Source organism: Urocitellus parryii, chromosome 7 (genome assembly GCF_045843805.1).
Source record: "Urocitellus parryii isolate mUroPar1 chromosome 7, mUroPar1.hap1, whole genome shotgun sequence".
Classification (NCBI taxonomy): domain Eukaryota; kingdom Metazoa; phylum Chordata; class Mammalia; order Rodentia; family Sciuridae; genus Urocitellus; species Urocitellus parryii.
In genome coordinates this window covers 179,798,010-179,818,165 of record NC_135537.1, presented here as the reverse complement: position 1 = coordinate 179,818,165, position 20,156 = coordinate 179,798,010, and the positions used below count along the sequence as shown (strand labels likewise).

Sequence of the window (20,156 nt, the reverse complement as noted above, 5' to 3'; positions counted from 1 at the left end):
AAGTCCCTCACCAGCCGTCTGGTGGGATTCTCCCAAACCAAAGGCAACAGCCCACCTTCCAGGGACCTAGAGGCCCCTGGGGGCAGGAAGGATCCTGAAGAGCGTCCAGGAAAATGCTCAAGAGCACGCACGCCCGCCCGGCTGAGGGGCTTCCCTCTGCTGCCTGTGATCTCTGCGTTCTAAGGAAGGAGAGCGGTTACTTTTTATAACCTGAAAAAACACTTTTCCATTGAAAAAACACATCCAGCCGAGAAAAGAAGGTTCATACCCAAAGAGCTTAGATCCCAAGCCAGATATCAGGTATTTCACAGGAGAAAGAGCAAAATGGACAGAGGATGCTAAGGAGTCGCAGGGACACAGAGGAGTCGCAGGGACGCGCAGGAGTCGCAGGGACGCGCAGGAGTCACAGGGACACACAGGAGTCACAGGGACACGCAGGAGTCGCAGGGACACACAGGAGTCGCAGGGACACGCAGGAGTCACAGGGACACACAGGGACACACAGGAGTCGCAGGGACACAGAGGAGTCGCAGGGACACGCAGGAGTCGCAGGGACACACAGGAGTCGCAGGGACGCGCAGGAGTCGCAGGGACGCGCAGGAGTCACAGGGACACACAGGAGTCACAGGGACACGCAGGAGTCACAGGGACACGCAGGAGTCGCAGGGACACACAGGAGTCACAGGGACACGCAGGAGTCACAGGGACACACAGGGACACACAGGAGTCGCAGGGACACAGAGGAGTCGCAGGGACACGCAGGAGTCGCAGGGACACGCAGGAGTCGCAGGGACACGCAGGAGTCACAGGGACACAGAGGAGTCGCAGGGACACAGAGGAGTCACAGGGACACGCAGGAGTCGCAGGGACACGCAGGAGTCGCAGGGACACGCAGGGACGTGCAGGAGTCGCAGGGACACACAGGAGTCGCAGGGACACGCAGGAGTCACAGGGACACGCAGGAGTCGCAGGGACACGCAGGAGTTGCAGGGACACGCAGGAGTCGCAGGGACACGCAGGAGTCACAGGGACACGCAGGAGTCGCAGGGACACAGAGGAGTCGCAGGGACACAGAGGAGTCGCAGGGACACGCAGGAGTCACAGGGACACGCAGGAGTCGCAGGGACACGCAGGAGTCGCAGGGACACGCAGGGACGTGCAGGAGTCGCAGGGACACACAGGAGTCGCAGGGACACGCAGGAGTCACAGGGACACGCAGGAGTCGCAGGGACACGCAGGAGTTGCAGGGACACGCAGGAGTCGCAGGGACACGCAGGAGTCACAGGGACACGCAGGAGTCGCAGGGACACAGAGGAGTCGCAGGGACACAGAGGAGTCGCAGGGACACGCAGGAGTCGCAGGGACACGCAGGAGTCACAGGGACACACAGGACTTCCACAAAGCAGTGATGGGGGCGGGGCCCAGGGGGCAGGGCCTGTGGTTGTGAGGAACAGTGAGGAGACCAGAGAAAAGCTGGAGCGCGAGCCCCAGGTGGGAGTGGACCTCACTGCTGTGCCCTTCGGGGCCTGGGTCTGGAAGCAGCTGGGCCCTGGAGACCCCACCCTGGAGGCAGCGGCCAGGGGCTGAGTGCCTAAGGAGCTCGCTCCCTCCAGGTCCTTCCTCCCACCACCCAGCTGGCCCTCGGGCTCAGGGGGCAGCTTGGTGTGAGTCTGCAGGGGACTCTGGTCTCTCCCAACCTGGTCCCCCATGAGGTGGAAGGGGACAGCGAGCTGGGTCTACAGGACAGACGGGAGAGAGGGCCAGTCTGTGTCCAGAGGCACAGGTCAGGCTGTGAACAGGTGAGGGGACCTTGAGGGGGGCCAGGGATTTCAGGAACACGGCTCCCTCAGGAAGGCTCTGCCCTCCCTGTCTCCTGCCCTTGCTCCACGCGGACAGAGGAGCACAGGACACAGGAGCACAGGACACAGGAGCACAGGACACAGGAGCACAGGACACAGGAGCACAGGCCGTGGCCCTCCCCACAGGAGCTGGGCTCCCAGGCCGGGCCCTCAGTGGCCGGGGCATCTGGGAAGCCGTGAGAGCAACTACTCCCCGGGGCTCTGTGCAGCCCCCAGGCCCCACCAAGGGGCCTTTCCCTCCCGCCCTCCCAGGCAGGCCCCCCGCTCTGCCCTCAGCCCCCGTCCACCCACCACCCTTCCTGCGGCTTGGCCAGCTTCGGGGGGCAGAGGCCACAGGACTGCCCCTGTGCCCCCTGGGCCCCAGCGCCTGGCACAGTCTCTGTTTACAGCGGGGCTGAGCTGTCTGTGCCGGGGAAGACTGGCACCCCGGGGCACTTCCTTGGCAGTGCCACCCTGAGCGGAAGCTGCAGAGCCAGGACCCCTCCTGGTGCGCCCAGCACCAGCTGTCGCAGGATCTGGGCGGCCTGCTGCCTCCCCACCACATCCTGTCTGACTCAGCGGAGCGTGAACACCTCTTCCCAGGAGCGGGTGCACACGGTGGCACAGCCAACCAGGACGTGGACCAAAGGAGACTGGGGGTGGGGGACACAGCCCCACCACCCTGCCCACCCGGGGCAGCCCTGGACGTCCGGCCGGGTGGATGGAGGGGGTGGGGAGGACTCTGCAGGGTCAAGTTTAGAGAGACAGACTCACACCCCGGGCTGGAGGAACCTTCAAAGGTCGCCACAGCCTCACAACTCAGGGCAGCCCAGGCACGGTCGGAAACGCAGAGCCCCAGGACCCCAGGCCTGCTGAGCTAAAGGAGCGTGTGCAAGGGCAAGTGGCAAGGGTGTGGCCTGCACATCCTTCCCCACCTGACCCCGGGAGGGCCTCATTCCAGAAGGAAAACCAAGGAGAACCAAAAGCAGGTACTGAAAGAGCTGCAGGGCACCCAGGCTCACAGCAGCATTACCCAGAGGCCCCGGGAAGCAGAACAAAATGCAGCATATACACACACGGAGTAGTATTCAGCCCTGAAAAGGAAGGAGATGGTGACCCGGTGACCCTCAAGGACATCATACTGAGTGAAATAAGCCAGCCACAAAAAGACCAGTACGGTGAGATGCACTTCCAGAGAGACACGGCCCTGTGGGCTACCCAACTCCTGAGACAGACAGGAGGGCCTCGGGGAGCAGAGAGGGGTTGGGAGTGGTTTGAAGGAGACAGAGATGTAAAATTATGGAGAAGCCGGGACAACAGCCTAAAAGCAGCTGAAACAGTCGGTTTTACGCTGCTGTGTTCACCACAGTTAAAAATTACGAAAAGCCAGGTGCTGGCTCACGCCTGTGACCCCGGCAGCCCGTTCGGGTTGTCTAACCACAGAACAGCATGGGACACGGGCGAGTTCCGAGTCCTGCGCCCCACACTCAGCTTTGAGGGGCCCATGACCCAGCACCCCTTCACGGGCGCTTCTCACTGGGAGCCCGGGAAGGGCCGGGTTGGGACAGGCACACTTCTGAGGACCACAGTGCCCCCGGCCCCAGCACGCCCCCCCAGGCCTGGCCCGCCTCCCCGTGGCTGCTCTGAGAGGACCACAGAGAGAGCACCCCCAGATGAAGGTGGGTGCAGGTACCACAGCCCCCTGGGCCCAGGGACTCTGCCCAGGGGCCTGGGCCATTTCCCCAGCAGGCAGTGGCCAAGGTGCTTGCTCTCCTGGCTGCTGGCCACGGCCATCCCTCCCCAGAGGAGGAGGGGGAGGGAGGGAGGCCAGGCACAGAGTCAGCAGGAGAGGGCCTCCCCAGCAAGCCCAGGAGGACAAGGGAGCCTGCCTCCCCACTGGGCACTTCCAGGCCCTGTGGTCCCTGTTGGCAGGACCTCCCCAGCAGCCAGGGGCTGCAGGCCCACCTGCGGCTCTCCACCCGACCCCGTCCAGCGCTAACCACTCTTCTCCAAACCTCCGGCCCCCAGGATCACGGCGCAGAGTCCTGCCACAGCCCATGGGGACCCACGAGGGGGTTCCCTGGCAACCCACGGACTGTTTCCAGATCCAAGACCTCACGCATCTTGGGGCGGTCCCAGGGGTCAGGGAGCCAGGCACCGCCCGAGCGCTGGGACGCTGCCCGGCGTGTCCAGCTCCTCCATCTCCACAGAGCGTCTCCCCCACGTGAGCGGCTCCCCCAGTGACCCCACGTCACGCCCCTCCCCTCCTGCACAGGCTGGAGGACCCAGCCCCAGATACTCACCCTCCGGGCTCCTGGGCAGGGCCTCGGCCAGCGGGGGCTTGGGCTCCAGCCTGCTCTGCAGCTGGGACGTCAGGGCAGGCTCTGAATTCTCCAGGGTCTGGGGTGGGAGGGGACAGGCAGGAGCCTCGGCCGGCTTGGGCACCTGGATCTCCACCCTCTTGGGGGCTGCGTCGACGGCAGGGCTGGCAGGCACCTCGGGGGTCTTGGAGGCAGGGGCCTCCATCCTGCGGTGGGCTGGCTCCGGGGGCTTGACGATGGTGATCTCCGTCCTCCGAGGGGTCGGGTCTGGGGTCTTGTGGCCCAGCGCCTCGGCCCTCTTGAGCCCGAACCGGGCCGGCCCAGGGGTGGCCGCGCTCTCCACCTGCTTGGACGAGATGTCGATGGAGAGCTCCGTGCGTCGGGACACAGGTTCAGGCACCTTGGACCCCGCGAGCTCCACCCTCCGCAGGGCGGGCTTGGGCGAGCGCTGGCCCAGGGGGTCTACATGGCGGGCGGAGGGCTCTGAGTTCTTCACACCCAGGTCCTGGAACTTCTGGGTGGAGCTGGCCACAGTGGCACGGAGCAGGGGCGTCTGGACCCGCCGGGGCGGGGTGGAGTTGGGTGGCTCGACCTCCTCGACCTCGAAGGACCTCTTCAAGGCTGAAAGACAGAGGGGGACGTGGTGAGTGGCCGCAGGGGACGCGAGGCAAGGGTGTGCTTTGGGCTAAGGAAGCGTCCAAGAAGGTAAGGTGGCTGGACCACAGGGGACTAAGAGAAAGGACAGGCCCCTCCCAGAGGTCTCCCAGGGCACCAGCAATCAAGAGTTCTGGGGACAAAGACAATGGAGCAGGGTGGACACTGCCCCGCCAAGGCCACGGCTTGGGGGCCCATCTACGGAATGTTCCGGCTCGCGGGGGCCTGGACTTCTTCTAGGTGTGGCTTTCTGGCTCCCCCTCGCCCCCCCACAGCAGGCACTCAGACACCACCAGCAAACACTCCCGCGGCCAGAGGAGGACGCGTCCCCCGGGAACAAACTGCAACCACAACGGATCCGAATCAGGACAGGACACAAAGACCCCGTGGACAACGGTGGACGCCGCAACTTCTACACAGCACTGGGCTCACCGGCCCAGGCACACCTAGGGCCCCCGACAACCCGTGACGGAGAGAACATTCTCCCCCTGACACAGACAGGGAAACCGAGGCAGGAGGCACCTCCGCCACGGGCCGATGGCGTGGAGAGCAAGTGGCAGAGCCAGGCTGCTGGTCAGCCCTGTCTCCCCCTTGCTTGTCCAGTTCCCCAGCCGGGTCCACGCTGGCCAGCTCCTCAGTCCTCTCCCTCCCCCACACGTTCTCCATCCTGTATGTCTGGCCCCGAGGGACGCGGACCACTGACCCCACCCTGAAGCCCAGCACCCAGCTCTCCGGCCCCCTCCACCGGGTCCGCTGCCTTGAGGCAGCGGGTGGTGCCTGCAAAGCCGCCCTCCCCCACCCTGCAGCCTCCCACCAAATGAGAACCAGCTGCCTGGTTACGGCCAGCAGGGAGAGGCCCACGTGGCAGGAGCCCTCCCCAGCTCCTTCCCCGAGCGACCCAGCCTCTCCCCACCCTCCTCTGCCCCCAGCCCCCAGAGCCCAGGACTTCACGGGACCCCACAGCCTCCTCCCCTCCCCACAGGGAAAAGGGCCGACAGCCGGTCCCGGCACTCAGCGACAGCTCGGCAAGAAGAGTTCCTGTGTCTGCAGGGCCAGCACCTCCTTCGGAAGACCAGGGGCTGGTGGGTGCTGGAGAGGCAGGGGCCAGGGGGCAGGGAGCGGGTGGCAGGGAGGTGGGAGGCAGAGGCGGCCCCGGCTCTGAAGCCTGACCATGGAGCCTTCCAGCTTCCCAGACACGACACTCACATGAGGACCGTTAGCCCTGGGCATCCCTCCCTCACTTGTCCTGAGGCCCGACAGGGAGATGTCAGCTGAGTGGCAGGTGTGACCAGGTAGTGACAGGTGCTAATAGCCATCTCTGCCCTGCAGGAACAGGGGCCCAGGGTGGCCAGAGCTTCTGCACTTCTACATGATACCTCCTGATCCTTCAATGCCGGCCCGAAGCAGAACAAGCCCTTTGAAAGATCACACTGCAGCCAGACACGGAGGTGCACATGGTAGCTGATCCCAGCTACTTGGGGGGCTGAGGCAGGAGGATCCCAAGTTCGAGGCTTGGGGCTGGGGCTGTCGCTCAGTGGTGGGGGACCTGCCTAGCATGGGCAAGAGCCTGGGTTCCGTCCCCAGCACTGCAAAGTAAATAAACGGTGAGAACCAGGTGCAGCGCAGCCCAACGAGATCACACCCACAAGCCTCAGCTGTTCACAGGCCCAGCCTCCGTGATCATGTGGCCACTGGGCGCAGGGTCCTGAGCCAGGGGGTGCCAGCTCCAGATTCCAACTTGGTGCAGCTCTCCCTGCCACTGGGCCAGCAGGGGATTCACCCTGCGTGCACACTGCATGATAGGCTGGGGTGAAGGTCACCCCGGCCAGGAAGTCCAAGGCTCGGAACTGCACCCCGTGTACTCCCCTGAGTCGCCTGAGGTCACCTGGTCTACCCCAGCCTCCAGTGCGTGGTCCCAACTGCCCCGGATGGGGTGCCCTGTGCTATGAACCCCCCCCACCTCGTGCCCTTGTTCCTCGCGGCCAGCAGACACTGGGTGAGGGGAGACCGTGACCAGGCTTGCCCCAGGGAGGAAGCAGAGCCTGCCCTCAGAGTCCCGGTGAGTCTGTGCCCCCATCTGGAGAGCCCCTCCCTGGGAGCCCACCTGGAGGCACCCACCGCACAGCGTCTCGGGTGGAGTACCATGTGGTGACCCGGCCAGGGCCGCCCCTGCACACACACCCTGTCCACGCTGCTCATCTGGGTCAGCAGCCTCCTGCCAGTCCCAGCTGCCCTCACTTTCTGTGCTGCATCCCTTCAAGGCTCAGGTCACCGCCGTCCTCGAGCACACCCTAGTGACCTCTGTGCTCACGGCCTGGCTGTTACCTACCAGGAGTCCGCTACCCTGCATCACCCGGTCCTCACTGGGGGAGCCGCCCTGCCATCAGGATGGTGACCATCAGGACCAGGGGGAGTTAAGCCCAGGAGCTCGCTGTCTCTGAGCTACACCCCCAGCCCTTTCTGTTTTGGGACAGGGTCGACGTAAGCTGCCCAGGCTGGCCTTGAACTTGTGATCCTCAGCCTCCTGAGTGGCTGGCATCCCAGGCCTGTGCCACCATGCTGGCTGAGTTATTCTTGATGGCAGTGGTGACACAGATCACCGCACTCTAAGAGCAGCTAAAAGGAGCAGCAGGAGGAGAAGCCCCTCCGTGCTGGGGAGCGACCCCTTCCCCAAGGAAACCGTGTTCCAACCACTCCCAACCCTCCCTGCTCCCGGAGGCCCTCCTGTGTGTCTCAGAAGGCCATACCTGAATAGAGAGGGGCCAGCCGGGCCAGGCCAGCCCCCACCAGCACTCCTCCTCCTCCTCCTCCTCCTGAACCACCCCCCAAATCAGTCTCACTGTGGCCTCCTCCCAACCTGCCGGGTGCCCACGTGGTCCACACCCCTCCCTCCCACACCAGTGGCTTCAGGGAGAGTGTGTGGGCGCTCTGGGAGCAGAGCTGGACACTGCCTACTCCCAGCCCTTCCGGGAGCTGGGGACTTCTCTGGAACTCACCACCGGCTGAAACACAAGTGTTTAGCTTGGGCAGAGAGCCCAGAGGAGCCTCAGAAGACAGGCCTTGGGAACAGAGAAGGAACAGTCTTTTTTTTTCTTTCTTTCTTTTTTTTTTTTTTTTTTTGGTACTGGGGATTGAACCCAGGGGCACTTACTACTGAGCCACATCCCCAGCCCCATTTTTGTATTTTATTGAGAGACAGGGCCTCACTGAGTTGCTCGGGGCCTCACTAAGTTGCTGAGGCTGGCTTCTAACTTGAAATCCTCCTGCCTCAGCCTCCTGACCCGCTGGGATGACAGACGTGCATCACCACACTGGGTGCAACAGTCTCCTTTTTTCAACCTGAGACCCCACTTTCCTCTAAGGTTCCTTAAGGGCTTGAAGGTCTTCAAAAGAGACGTGTCCACCAGGTGACGTGGTGCACACCTGTAATCCCAGCAGATCGGGAGGCTGAGGCAGGAAGATCACAAATTAGAGACCAGACTCAGCAACTTGGCAAAGCCTTAAGCAGCTTAGCAAGACCTCGTTTCCAAATAAAAAATTGAAAGGGCTGGGGACGTGGCTCAGTGGCTAAGCACCCCGGGTTCAATTCCCAGGACCAAAAAAAAAACGACCCATAGAAGACATGCCCCATGCCAACCTCAGAACTGGGAAGGAGGGACTTGTTTGGAAAAGGTCTCTGGGATGGAATCAAGTTAAGGATCCTGAGAATGAGAATTGACGAGGGACACCAACAAGTGTCCTTTTAGTAAAAAGGCAGAGGGAGATTTCAGAGCCAGAGGCCCAGAGGAGGAGGCCACGTAAAGACCAAGGCAGAGACTGGAGGACACAGCCCAAGCTGAGGGACCTAGGGTCCCCTACCCTGGGCTGCTGGGAGGGAGCAAGGCCCGACCGACTCCTGGAACTCAGCCTTCTGGGCCCCGTGAAGCCGCCCGGTTTCCAGTGATTAGTTGCGGTGGCCACAGGACACAGACACAGGCCCCACTGCGGGCACAGGCCCTCCCAGTGTCTCCACCAGCCCCAGCCCTGCCCCCCCCCTCAGCAGGGCCCCACAGGCTGCCTCCCCTCCCTCCCAGAGTCACCAAGGCCCCAGATGGTGGAGGGTCCCTGGGGAGGGAGGGCAGCCCTGCCCTAGATTCACAGTGGGACATTTGGCGAGGAGACCAGATTTCTGTCTAAGGCAGGGACGCCCGTGTGCCACGGCCCCCCACGGAGGGCCTCATGGAGAGCACCCAGCCCGGGTCCTCGGGCACCTCTGCCCTGTCAGGGTCCTAAAATCACCCCTAGGCCCTACGTGAACATGCCCTAGAGAAGCCCCCACCCCGGGACCCCCGCCCCCCAACAGGTCACTAGATGTGTCCTCCCTCCCCAGATGCCAGCAAGGGTTTTCGCCAGCTCCTTACTTTGCAGATCTCAGACCCCATGACCGCACATCACTTCCTCTTCTGTCTGCTAGGAGTTGATGCTACACAGGGAGCAGGAGACGCCCCACTGGACCTCACAGACTTCCACTGCTACACAGTATCAGGCAAACATGGGCCTGGCTGGCCTTGAAGGGTGAGCCTCCTGCCTCAGCCTCCTGAGTCGCTGGGATTATAGTCCCTGCCGCTGGGAGGTAAGACGGAGAGGGAAGGCTCTCTTCTGCCCACCTTCCCGGCCTCTACAGATTCTCGGACTCCAAAGCCAGCTCAAATCTTCCCGGCCTCCACCCTCCCCAACTTGCAGCCAGACCCTGAAGATGGATCCTGTCTTTGGCCCACTTCTGGGAATCTAACCCAAGGAAACAATCAGAAGTACGGAAAGATTTATGCATGGGGCCATCTGCATCAGCACTACCACTGCAAACACTGGAAATGATTCAGATTCATGCAGATTTTTCTAAACCCATGTGCTGAAGTCCCACAGAGTCATCAAAATCACGCTTCAGAAGATGAGAAATGCTGAGGATATTAAATAAAAATAGCAGGAAGCAAGATGTCTACCAAGATCCTAATCCCCCGTCACACACGCGTGCAGTTCACACGCACGCACGCATGCACACACTCACCCTCGCGGAGAAGGACCGGCTCCAGACAGAACCACAGTGGGTGTCATTAGACCCCCTGCCTCCCTCTGATAGGCCAACGATGAACGCACTCACTGCAGACTTCCAGGGCCCGACACAACGGGCACTCTAAGAAACGCACCTTGCGGCAGACAAGCTGGAGGGTGGGCATGACTGTGCGCGCCAGCCCACGACCCCTCCCAGGAGAGCATTTCCAGGCGGGCTTCTTTCCCAGGCTGGGCACAGGGCCACCCTCTCCTGTCCATCAAGCACCTACAGCCTCAGCTGCTCCACAAAGAGGCCAGAGTGGCCTCCCTCCAGATGCAAACCCGGCCGCCTGTGCCCGTGGGGGGCCGAATCAGGAGCGGCCTGGATCTGGGCCTGTTGGGGGAGGAATGCGCCCTGCACAAGGGGCCATTGTGAAGGCCCTGCTCTGACCGCAGGCTGCAAGCCTCTCCCGGCTCCTGAAACCTGATCGAGCACTTCCTGGTGCACAGATGGGCCTGGTCGGGGGAGGCAGCATCAGGAGAGCCAGGAAGCCCTGCCCAGCCCGGGACAGATGTCCTGTACAGAAATGCTACAGCCCAAGGTCAAAAGAAACCCGGTGCCCGGGAGGGGGTGGGCAGAGAGACAGGAGGGAGCAGCGGGAATTCTGCGCTAGGCTCTGGGACACCCGCCTTGGTCAGAGTCCCCTGCTGCAGCACAGCAGGTCTGTCCCTGAAGACACTGGCTGCCCAGGAGCCAGGGCCTGACCAGAGACCCCAGCACATAGAGCAGGAGCAGGAGACAAGGCCCAGTGTGCTGTCCTGGCCCACAGGGACCCCACCCACAGCTAAAGCATGTGGAGGGAGGTCCCGGGCACATGGCCACAGCCTCAGTTCACCTCTGCCCCATTCTGTCTCCTCCGAGGGCTGCCCTGCAAGGGTGGTGGGCAACGAGCAGGGCCTTGGCCTTTGCTGCCTGACTGTGAGGCTCTCCTGCTCCCCCTTGCCCGAGCTCCTGGGGCGATCGATGCAAAGCCACAGGCAGCGAAGGCCCAAGAAGCACCTCAGCATGTGGCTTGAACTTCAAAGAAGGGATGAGCCCAAAAAAACCAAGACCTGGTCTGGAGGTTTGGGTGTCAGGGGACGTGGGCAGTGAGACAGGGGGCAGAGGCAGGTCCGGGCGTCTGCGTCACGTCACGTGCTATCGGAGTTATCAGGGCAAGACAGCACGGGCGCCGGGGCGGCCCACAGCAGTATGGCTCGGCTGGCACAAGTGCCCTCTGCTGAGCGTGAGCCGCGGGAGGCCAGGCACGCTGACACGTGCCCACCTGGCCTCACCGGGCCTGATTCTGCTTCTCTGCACAGGGCCTTCCCTGGCACCCGCCTGGTGCCCACCCCTACAGAAGGCAGGAAGGACTCAACACTGGGCCCTGGCCCCCCAGGGGACCCCCAGCACCCAGCTCCCTCCCCCACGCAGGTGGGACAGCCCTGGGCTCCAGCAGGGCTGAGCTCAGCTGCCCACAGGGCTCCACTGTGCTCCCTTCTCATCCCCACACGGGGATCCCAGGGGTCACCTCCCGCTTGGACCGCGGTCTCACAATCTGCGCCAGGAGGCCTGGGCGGCTGGGTGGAGGAGGAAGGTGGATGCCGGGCAGGTGGAGGGAGGGAGGCCTTCGCAGACAGAGGGGGGAGGCAGATGGGGTGCTGGAGGGGTGCTCAGGAAGCAGGACAGCCCAAGGAAGGGCTTAAAGATAGCCACCGTGGAGCCCGCTTGGGAGGGCAGTAAACACCCTGGGCTCCCCGGGAGGGTCACACTGTGTAACAAGAGCAGGACAGGGGGCCAAGCCCACATGCAGGAGGTGCTCCCTCCTTCAAGAGTCCCAGCAACACCTCAAACCTGCTGAGGTGTGAAGGAGAACAAGGGTGGCGGCACCCACGGCTCAGGATCCCCACTCTGCCCCCCTCCTCGCCGTCCCCAAAGCCAGGCTTGGCAGGGCCATCAGAGGCCAGAAGCAGCCATCTCTAGTGCCAACCCACTCTGCAAGGGGCTCCGGCTCTGGACCAGGAGGCCAGCACGGCGGCCCGGGGCTCGGGCACCCTGGGCCTATCTGCACATGGGGCCTGGGGAGACCAGGGGTCATGGTCCACGAACCCCTGCTCCCTGCCTCTCACCAGACCACGCCTGCCTTCAGGCCAGGACGATGGCACAGAGGTCCCCGCCTGTGTCCCCCGGACAAGGAGGAACAGGCTAGGCATCTCCATCTGCTCCTAGGAGGGGCACAGGTAGCGTCACGGGGAACCCTGATTCTGCCTGGAGGGTCCAGCTCCTGGAGAGGACCAGGGAAGGCCGTTCAGCCCCGACTGTAATGTCCACCTCTCGGATTTATTCCAAGGACTTTAGAAGGAGGCTTCTTCCTCTCTGTGGTCAGCACCCTTGGGCCAGGAAGACATGGAGTCCTTCCTGCCTGTCACAGCCCCCACCCGGGAGGCCTGGCCGGCTCTGGAATGACGATGTGAGAACAAGCAGGTCTACCACGTCACGTGCCTGCGGCTGGATTTCCCAGATGAGGCCAAAAGAAATAAACAAGCCGGCTCCCTTCCTCCCCCTCCGTGCAAGGGACCCTCCCCTCAGCTCCGCCTGGCTGGGGGGCGTGGCGGTCCCCAGCTTTCCTTCCAAAACCTGGGCTCAGAAACCCTGGGTCCCTGAAGGCAGGACACAAACAGGTGGACAGCCCAGTGGCCGCTGTGGTCAACACTGCTCTTGAGACATAAGAAGTACTGGGCAGGGAACCCAGGGCCTTGGGCATGCTGGGCAAGGGCTCTACCTGAGCTACACCCCCACCCCTTCATTATGGTCACCTGTCCCTGGAATAAAACTCTAATGACCTGGGAAACAAGGACTCAGGCTGAACAGCACCTCCCCAGCCTGGCCACACCACCTCCTCCACCCAGGAGGACCAGGAGTTCCATCAGATTCCCTTACCACTGCCTCCAAGATCTGCTACAGTGTCTGAAGGACAGGGACTCCACCCTGGGTTTGCCAAAAGTGGGATGAATCGTGTCCCCGCCCCTGAGACACCCAGGGCTAGCTCCTGGGGCCAGTGAGTGTGACCTTAGCTGGAAAAGGATCTCCAGGTGCCATGAAGGTGAGAATCTGAGCCGGAGACGCAGGGATCATGGGGGAACCTCTCTCATCTCCCGGAGGCTGGAGAGGCGTGGAAGAGAGAGGGTCCCTCAGGCCCCTAGGAGGGACCCCGCCAAGACACCTTGATGTCGGACTCTGGGCTCCACAGCCATGGGCTCCCGGGCACCAAGAGAAAATGGGAAAGAAAGGGGACAAGGGGTCGGCTCAGTGACACAAGCATAAAATCCCAGCGACTCTGGAGGCTGAGACGGGAGGATGGCAAGTTCAAAGCCAGGCTCAGCAACGGCGAGGTGCTGAGCAGCTGGATGAGACCCCGTCTCCAAATGAAATACAGAATAGGGCCGGGAGGTGGCTCAGGGGCTGAGTGCCTGAGCTCAATCCCTGGTGTCCAAAATAAAAAGAAGAAAGGGGACAGGGGGCGGGGGTGCAGCTCTGTGGCCATGCCTGTGAGGCCCTGGTTCGTGCCCAGCACCACGGGGAGTCAGTGAAATAGGAAGGGGCGGGTCTCACGCCCACATGGCCCTCCCCATCCAGCTCAACCTCTTGGCCTTGGGTTCAGCCTGAAGCCACTCTTTGCCTCTGATCCAACGGTGCTTAGAAGGGACACCGGTGCCACCTGGCAGGAGGAGCCTCCGTCCCCTGGGCCCTCGCCGGCCCACCAGCTGCCACCAGGCTTCACACCTGTCCCCCTGCATCCCTTCTGCTGCTTGGCCCCCGGTTGCCACCAACCCTCCCCCACATCAAGGTGTCCATGTGTATCCCCTACCTGGGAAGTTCCCGGCTCGCAGTGGCCACCCTGCCGACATGGTCACAGCTCCTCCTAGGGGTCCCAGGGGGCCATAAGTCACGTGGTCATCCCCCTGTGGCAGGTAGGACTCCCCAACTGAGAAGGGCCTTCAGCCTGGACAGACCCCGCCCGACAGTCAAGCCCAGCTCCCGATTCTGCAAGTCCCTTCACCCAGCACAGAGCTGCTGGCCTCCGGGCACAGGCTCCCTCCGTGCTGCCTCCTGCCTCCTGCGGCCCCCATCTGGCAGCCTCAGGGTCATTCCAGGCTGACGGTAAACAGGGCTCTAAGAAGCAGGACTCCCTTTCTTCTCTCCTAAATTACAGATTGGGGAACGTGAGCACATCTGGAACAACTGGCTGCAACGCCTGGACGGGTCCTACCCTCCCCCTTTCAAGCCAGCTGCGGGCCATCTCCCCAGGATCAGGAGGAGGGAAGTGGGCTGGAGCTGCAGCAAGAAGACAGATGTGGGGTAGATAAGGCGAAGAACTTCCTGGCTCAGGGTGGGGCGGCTGGGTGAGAGGGCAGCTCAGAGCAGAAGTGAAGATCTCTGGGTGTGGCCGGCCTCCGAGAGGGAGGGCTTCAACTCCAGCCTGAGCCCTGAGGCTACCAAGGTCACAGGTCCCAGGGGAGAGCAGGTTTCCTGAGCTTTAATCCACCCACATCCTCCGGGCAGCCCAGAAACCCCGCCAGGGTCCTGCCTGTGGCCCTCAGTCCTTCTGGGGAGAGAGAACTGAGCCCCAAGGAGGGTCCGGCCACGGTCCTCCTCCCACCCCCTGCAGTCCAGTGCTTCCACTTCCCAGGCCCCTCTGCAGCCCAGGGAGCCAGGACACGGGCCCTGAGGAAGGTGACCTCGGCCCGTTTCCACCCAAGCACCGGACAGCGCCAGTGTGCAGGCCAAGCGGCCCAGTGTGCAGGCCAAGCTGTGCCTCCTCCTCTGTTCCCAGCCTGGTCACTGGTCACGGCTGGTGGCAGCCACTCCTAATGTGCAAGGAGGCCATGCTCCCTCTTCTCCTGACCAGCTACTGGGAAAATGTTAGAAGCACTTTAAAAATGAAGGGGAAAAAAGGCCTAGCAGCAGGGGCCCTGGGCCAGGTGGAGGCCTCCATCAATCACCCAGCCAGGGGCACCGAGGGCCAGATGGCTCTGTGTTGTGGCCTGGAGGCCCAGGCCAGTATGAGCTGCGACCTAATTACAGGGGACGGTGACCCTGGGGAGCGGAGTTCAGGCTCCGGTCAGAGCAGTGCCCAGGACAGCCAGCCTGGGAGCCAGGGAAGGGGCAGGGCCAGCCCTCAGTGAGCAGACCCAGGCTCTCCACGCTGCGCGGAGGTGGGACAGAGCTGTGAGTGCCCAGCCCTGCGCCTGTCCAACCAGCCTCACCGGTCGCAGTTCGAGGGCTGGGTGGGCTTGGTTGCCACCCTCAAAAACTAGAGGGGGTTGCCAAAGAAGGGGGTCCCAGAAACCCAAAGGAGGAGATGGAGGGCTGCGTGGGACAGGCCACGGCTGGACACTGAGAAGAGTCCAGAAGGGGCTGCCAGGGAGGGAGAGCCTGGGCATTCCAAATGGCCCAGGGGTGGGGGCTGGGCAAGGCCCGGGGTTCCTCCTGCTGAGACCCTCCTGGCTCCCCTCACAGCTCTGGGAAACCCCACAAAGCCATCCAAGGGCACCCGCAAAGAGCAGGTGAGGCTCTGGGCCAGGCGGGAAGCCTGAACTCCCCGGGACTGCGCGGAAGGAGGAGCCCAGAGGTGAGGAGCAGCCACAGGGACCCGGGGAGAGGGTGTCTGCCTGCAGGGGAGGCGGAGCTCTGCCTGTGGCAGAGCTGGGAGGGGAGTCTGGCAGAGGCTGGATGTCCCCGCAGTGGCAGAGGCTGGATGTCCCCCGCAGTGGCAGAGGCTGGATGTCCCCACAGTGGCAGAGGCTGGATGTCCCCGCAGTGGCAGAGGCTGGACGGGGCAGGAATCTGCCCACAGAGACAACGAGTGCCCATTCCCACACTCTCCCAGGGAGAGCGGCGGGGACCTGGGCCCTGGACCAAGCAGGGTTCTGCAGGGGGCAGGTAGACAGGGGGAAGGGCCTAGGTCCACCTGCACCAGCCGCCGCCTCAGGCAGCAGCCATCAAAGGATCAGAGAGAGGAGGACCACCTGGCCCTGTTAGGCAGGCCAGGCAGCCAGTGGTCACCCCAGCCCCACAACGTGGCACGTCCGGGCCTGATTTCCTAATCCGCTTCAGGGCTCCCCCAGCCCCGAACACTCTGCTCCCCCGAGATCAGCTGCTGCCACAGACGGAACAGTGGCCCTAAAATGCATGTCCAAGTCCTACCCCTGGGCACCTGAGTGACCTTGGTGGGAAACAGGGCCTTTGAAGACGCGCTGAGGGACCTCAAGAAGAGACCATCCTGGGTTTGGGTGGGCTCCAAACCCAGTCACAAGCGTCCCGCCGCTTGTTAAGGACAGGAGACACGGAGACACAGAAAGGATGGAGCAGAGGTTGGAGGACTCCTGCACACCCCGAGGGAAGATGGGGTGCCGAGAGCCGGCGAGGCTGGGGGGCTGCCCGTCAGAGCCCCGGGGGGTGTGCCCGTGTTCCCTCTGCTGAGCCTTGCCCAAAGCTACCACGCCCTGGAGCCTCGCGGGTGGGTCCGCTGTCCCCAGACCCTTCCACATCTCACACAGCGGTTCTGCTCGTCTGTTGGCCCTCAACACCCGGTCCCCATCCGAGGGCCGAACAGTTCACTCCCTTCTCTCTGTGTTTACTCTCTGAGCCTCTGAGCACCCGGCTGTCACCACCAGAGGCTGGAGGAAACGCTCCTGAGGCAGAAGACCCTGTGTCCCCAGCCGCACAGAGGGGCCCGGCTCAGTGACCACCCGCGGACTCGCTTTCTTTCCAAGAGGGAAGGCCCAGAGCCAGCCTGCGGGGCAGGACGGAGGGAGGCCTTGGCTACCTGCCTGCTCGGCTCCCATGGACAGGTAAGCGCCCGTCCCAGGCCACACACCATCCACAGATGACCCCTCATTGTGCTTGTACCCTGTGAAACAGCAGTGGACAGCAAGCTCCCACCCTCTGTACGGAGAGCCCTCCGGCTGACCCAGGCACCCTCAGCCCCAGGATCTGACGTGCCTGCGGCAGCAGGGACACCAAGCCTGCCAATCACCACCTCCAAAGCTCCATCCCTGAAGCCCCCAGGCTGCCAGGCCCTTCCCTCCACCAGCAGGAGAGTCAGGCGCTCTGAGGACTGGCTGGAACCGGGGGGACCATGGGGCACAGCGTGGAGGAGTCACAAGGCCACCTGTGCTCCACTGGAGCCAGGCAGACGACTTCTCTGTCCTCTGCTTCCTGGAGAGGACTGGAGAGCTGGGCTGAAGGTCCCTTCTGTCCTGGGCATGGTACCCCAACACCAGCTCCAGTGTACTCTTGATCCTGAACCAACCAGGTCCAAACATGGCGCACAGCAGGAGGGGTCTGGCCAGCAGTGCACCAGCAGGGCCAGAGGCCCACCCTTCTGGGTCAAGGTGGCGCACCCAGCTCTAGTCCACATTCCTGTGGACAGAATGCCATGGGCAGCAGAGCCCACAGAGGCCCCCACACAGCCTGCACCAGGGAGCCAAGGGGGATCACGGTACCCAGAACCCGACCCGGAACTGGAGAGAACCAGCTGGGTCTCGGGCACCCTGGCTCTCCACCGTCCAGGCCGCCACCCCTCAGCTCTCATGCCGAGCTGAGAGGTTTGTCTGGGTGAGTAACTTTTCTGACAATGAACTTCTAAAAATAACATTTGTTGCTTTTTTCTTATAAAAGCATCGGAGGCAGAAAACAAAGGTGGGGGAATGATCGAACGCACACCCAGAAACCGTTGGCACCTCCACAAATATCCTCCCCCTCCAGGGAGCACGGTGTAGCTAGGACCCCACACCTGGACCCTCCTCTGGACTCCCCTGCAGCTCTGAAGTCCGGATCCGGGTCAACCTTCACAGCTGGGGGTCACAATCATTTCAGGAGCTGGTGAAAAGCAGACTGTTGGGGCTGGGATGGGCTCGGGGCAGGGGCTTGCCTGCCACCGGCGAGGGCCTGGGTTGCATCCCCAAAACCCCCCAAAAAAAGACTTCGGTCCCCCCACTCCTGGTGGTTCTAGCTGAGCCAGGCTGGAGGTGGGGGCAGCCAGGTGTGGACCCCGCCCTCCCATGGGCTCCCTGCCTCACGGAGACCACCCCGCTCTGGGAATCCCGTAAGCAGCCCACGAGACACTCAGCGGAAGCAGCTCTGCTGAGAGACCCAGCTCCGCAGCCCCAGCCTGCCCCCACCTTCCTGGCAGTCACCCCAGGACAATGTCCAGCTTCAGCCACCACCACTCAGCCCCCTGGGGAAGTCACCGACCGAAGGACGCGCACTGCTGGGAAAGAGGGGGTGTGCCGGTCACAGGGTCCCAAAACTGTGTCACCTCAGAAAGAGCAGGTCCCACAGCAGGGCCTGGGAGACTCACGATGAAACCTGGCTCCGCGCACTTGGTGTCCCCCACCCACGACAGGACACACGGGGGCAGAGCAAACTCCAGCCACCCCCACGCGAACCTCCCTGCCCCGGGTCCTGGCCCGCAGCCCGGCGGCAGCTGTGGCCCTCCCCCTGCTGACGGTCACCCTCCTGGGGCAGGAGCCAGGCCTGCTCCTTGCTGTCCCCTGAGAAGGACTCGCCACACGGAATCTCCGACGGGCACTACCGAGTCCTCACCCAGGCCACCTGGACCCTCAGGACCACCCACAGACAGGGATGCACTCCTGTCCCCATTTGACAGATGGGGACCGAGGCAGAGAGAGGCTAAGGACTCACCCCACATTGCAGCGTGGAGAAGAGTGAAGCCTGAGCTGAGCCACACGCTGCCCTCGGGGCCCACGAGGCCCTCTGAGAGCAGGGAGCCTACGAAGCCCGGAGCACCCACGTGGGTCTCTCCGTTGGAGGCAGACGCCACCCACCAGACCCCAGGCCTGGGAGCCTGGCTGTCCCCTGCAGGGGCAAGCAGGAGCCAGCAAAGACAAGCCAGCGGAGGGCGGCACCAGGCAGGGCCAGCAGAAGGCCACAGCGGCAGGTGACACCAGCTGCAGGCAGGGGGCATGGACCTGGGCTTCCTGCGTCCAGTGCTGGGCTCTCTGGAGGGCTAAAGTAGGTGCTCAACCAAAGGAAGTGGTTCTGATTGCCCAGGGTGGGCTGGGCCAGAGCAGGCTCCTGTGGGCCAGAGGGGAGCAGCTGAAGGGCTGGGACTTGGGTCAGAGACAAAGAACACCCGAGGAGAGGGAGGCCACAGCCACCCACAGCTGGCCCGGGGCTCCTGACAGCTGTGTGCAGGAGCCTGGCCTCGTCATCAAACACTGCCAGCCTGACCTCACTGTGGGCCTGGAGGGCTGCTCCCTCACCAGGGTCCCCATCCTGTCCCCCAGCTACCCCAAGACTTGGCTTCCCTGGGCTGGGTAGGCAGGTGGGGACAGTCACCCAGCAGGGAGGGGAAGGGGCCGCCCCAGGGTGAACGAAGCCCCTCCTCCCATCACCAGCCCCCAACCCTTGATCAAGGGTCTTCTTTAGTCCAGAAATAAAAACCAGAGTAGCTCTTCAAAGGCTTCCTGAGGGGCCAGCGCTCCGAGCTCCCCACTGCCAACCTGCAGCTGCCCTTGCCCCAGTCCCCCGCCCCCGCTCAGGTGACACAGAGTTAACCTAACCAGGGACCCCCGCCCACCCGACTCTCCGCACCACCACGTTCCTCTAGGCTCCCTGGGCCTCCGGGAAAGGAGCGAGATGCGGAGCCTGAATCCCTGGACAGGGGGCCCCTGGACAAGCTGGGAGCAGGACCCAGGGCGGGGAGGTCCACATGGGGAGCGCCTTAGTGCGGGGGGCACCCGTGCTGGGTATGGCACCCACGGGGTTCTGCACGGGAGTCAAGCGGAGCGACGGCAAGGGAAGTCGGCACTTCATGTGGAGCTCAAGGGAAAAACCAAGCCCCAGCTGACTTCCAGAGAACGCCGTTCCTGGCCTTCCAGGGGACAGCAGGCAGGGGACAGCAGAGAACATGGCCCCTCCAGGCCTGGTGTGGAGCCAGGAAAACTTGTCCGCTTTTACTACAGATAATATCAGTCTCTAAGGGACACAGGGCAGGGGCCTGGCCTGCCCGCACAGGGAAACTGGCCACCCACGTGGAAAGTAGGGCTCGTAGCCTGCTTAGAGCCGGCTTCCTGCCCCAGGAAGGGGCGAGACCCGGCCCGGAAAGCTAGGAACCCACAGACCAGCCACCACCAACAGAACCAGAAACCTCACGTCTTCCAGGCTGGGCCAGGGGACGGGGGCTGGCACGGAGGCCCATCTGAACAGACTCCCCGTGCTGGGGACAGCCGCTCTCCTCCTGCCACA

General features: G+C 63.3%; 1 protein-coding gene across 4 annotated transcripts in view; it reads right to left on the bottom strand.

Moving 5' to 3' along the window:
• The window catches only part of Septin9 (septin 9), a 144,251-nt gene that overhangs the window by 62,280 nt on the left and 61,815 nt on the right, over nucleotides 1-20,156 (bottom strand). For 3 of the 4 annotated variants that reach the window (XM_026404735.2, XM_026404738.2, XM_026404737.2), the window contains one exon: nucleotides 4,142-4,780. In XM_026404735.2, the coding sequence (XP_026260520.2) occupies nucleotides 4,142-4,780 (639 nt within the window). Of the gene's footprint in view, nucleotides 1-4,141; nucleotides 4,781-9,996; nucleotides 10,333-20,156 lie in introns of those variants that run through there. The other variant, XM_026404734.2, reaches the window with a different exon arrangement.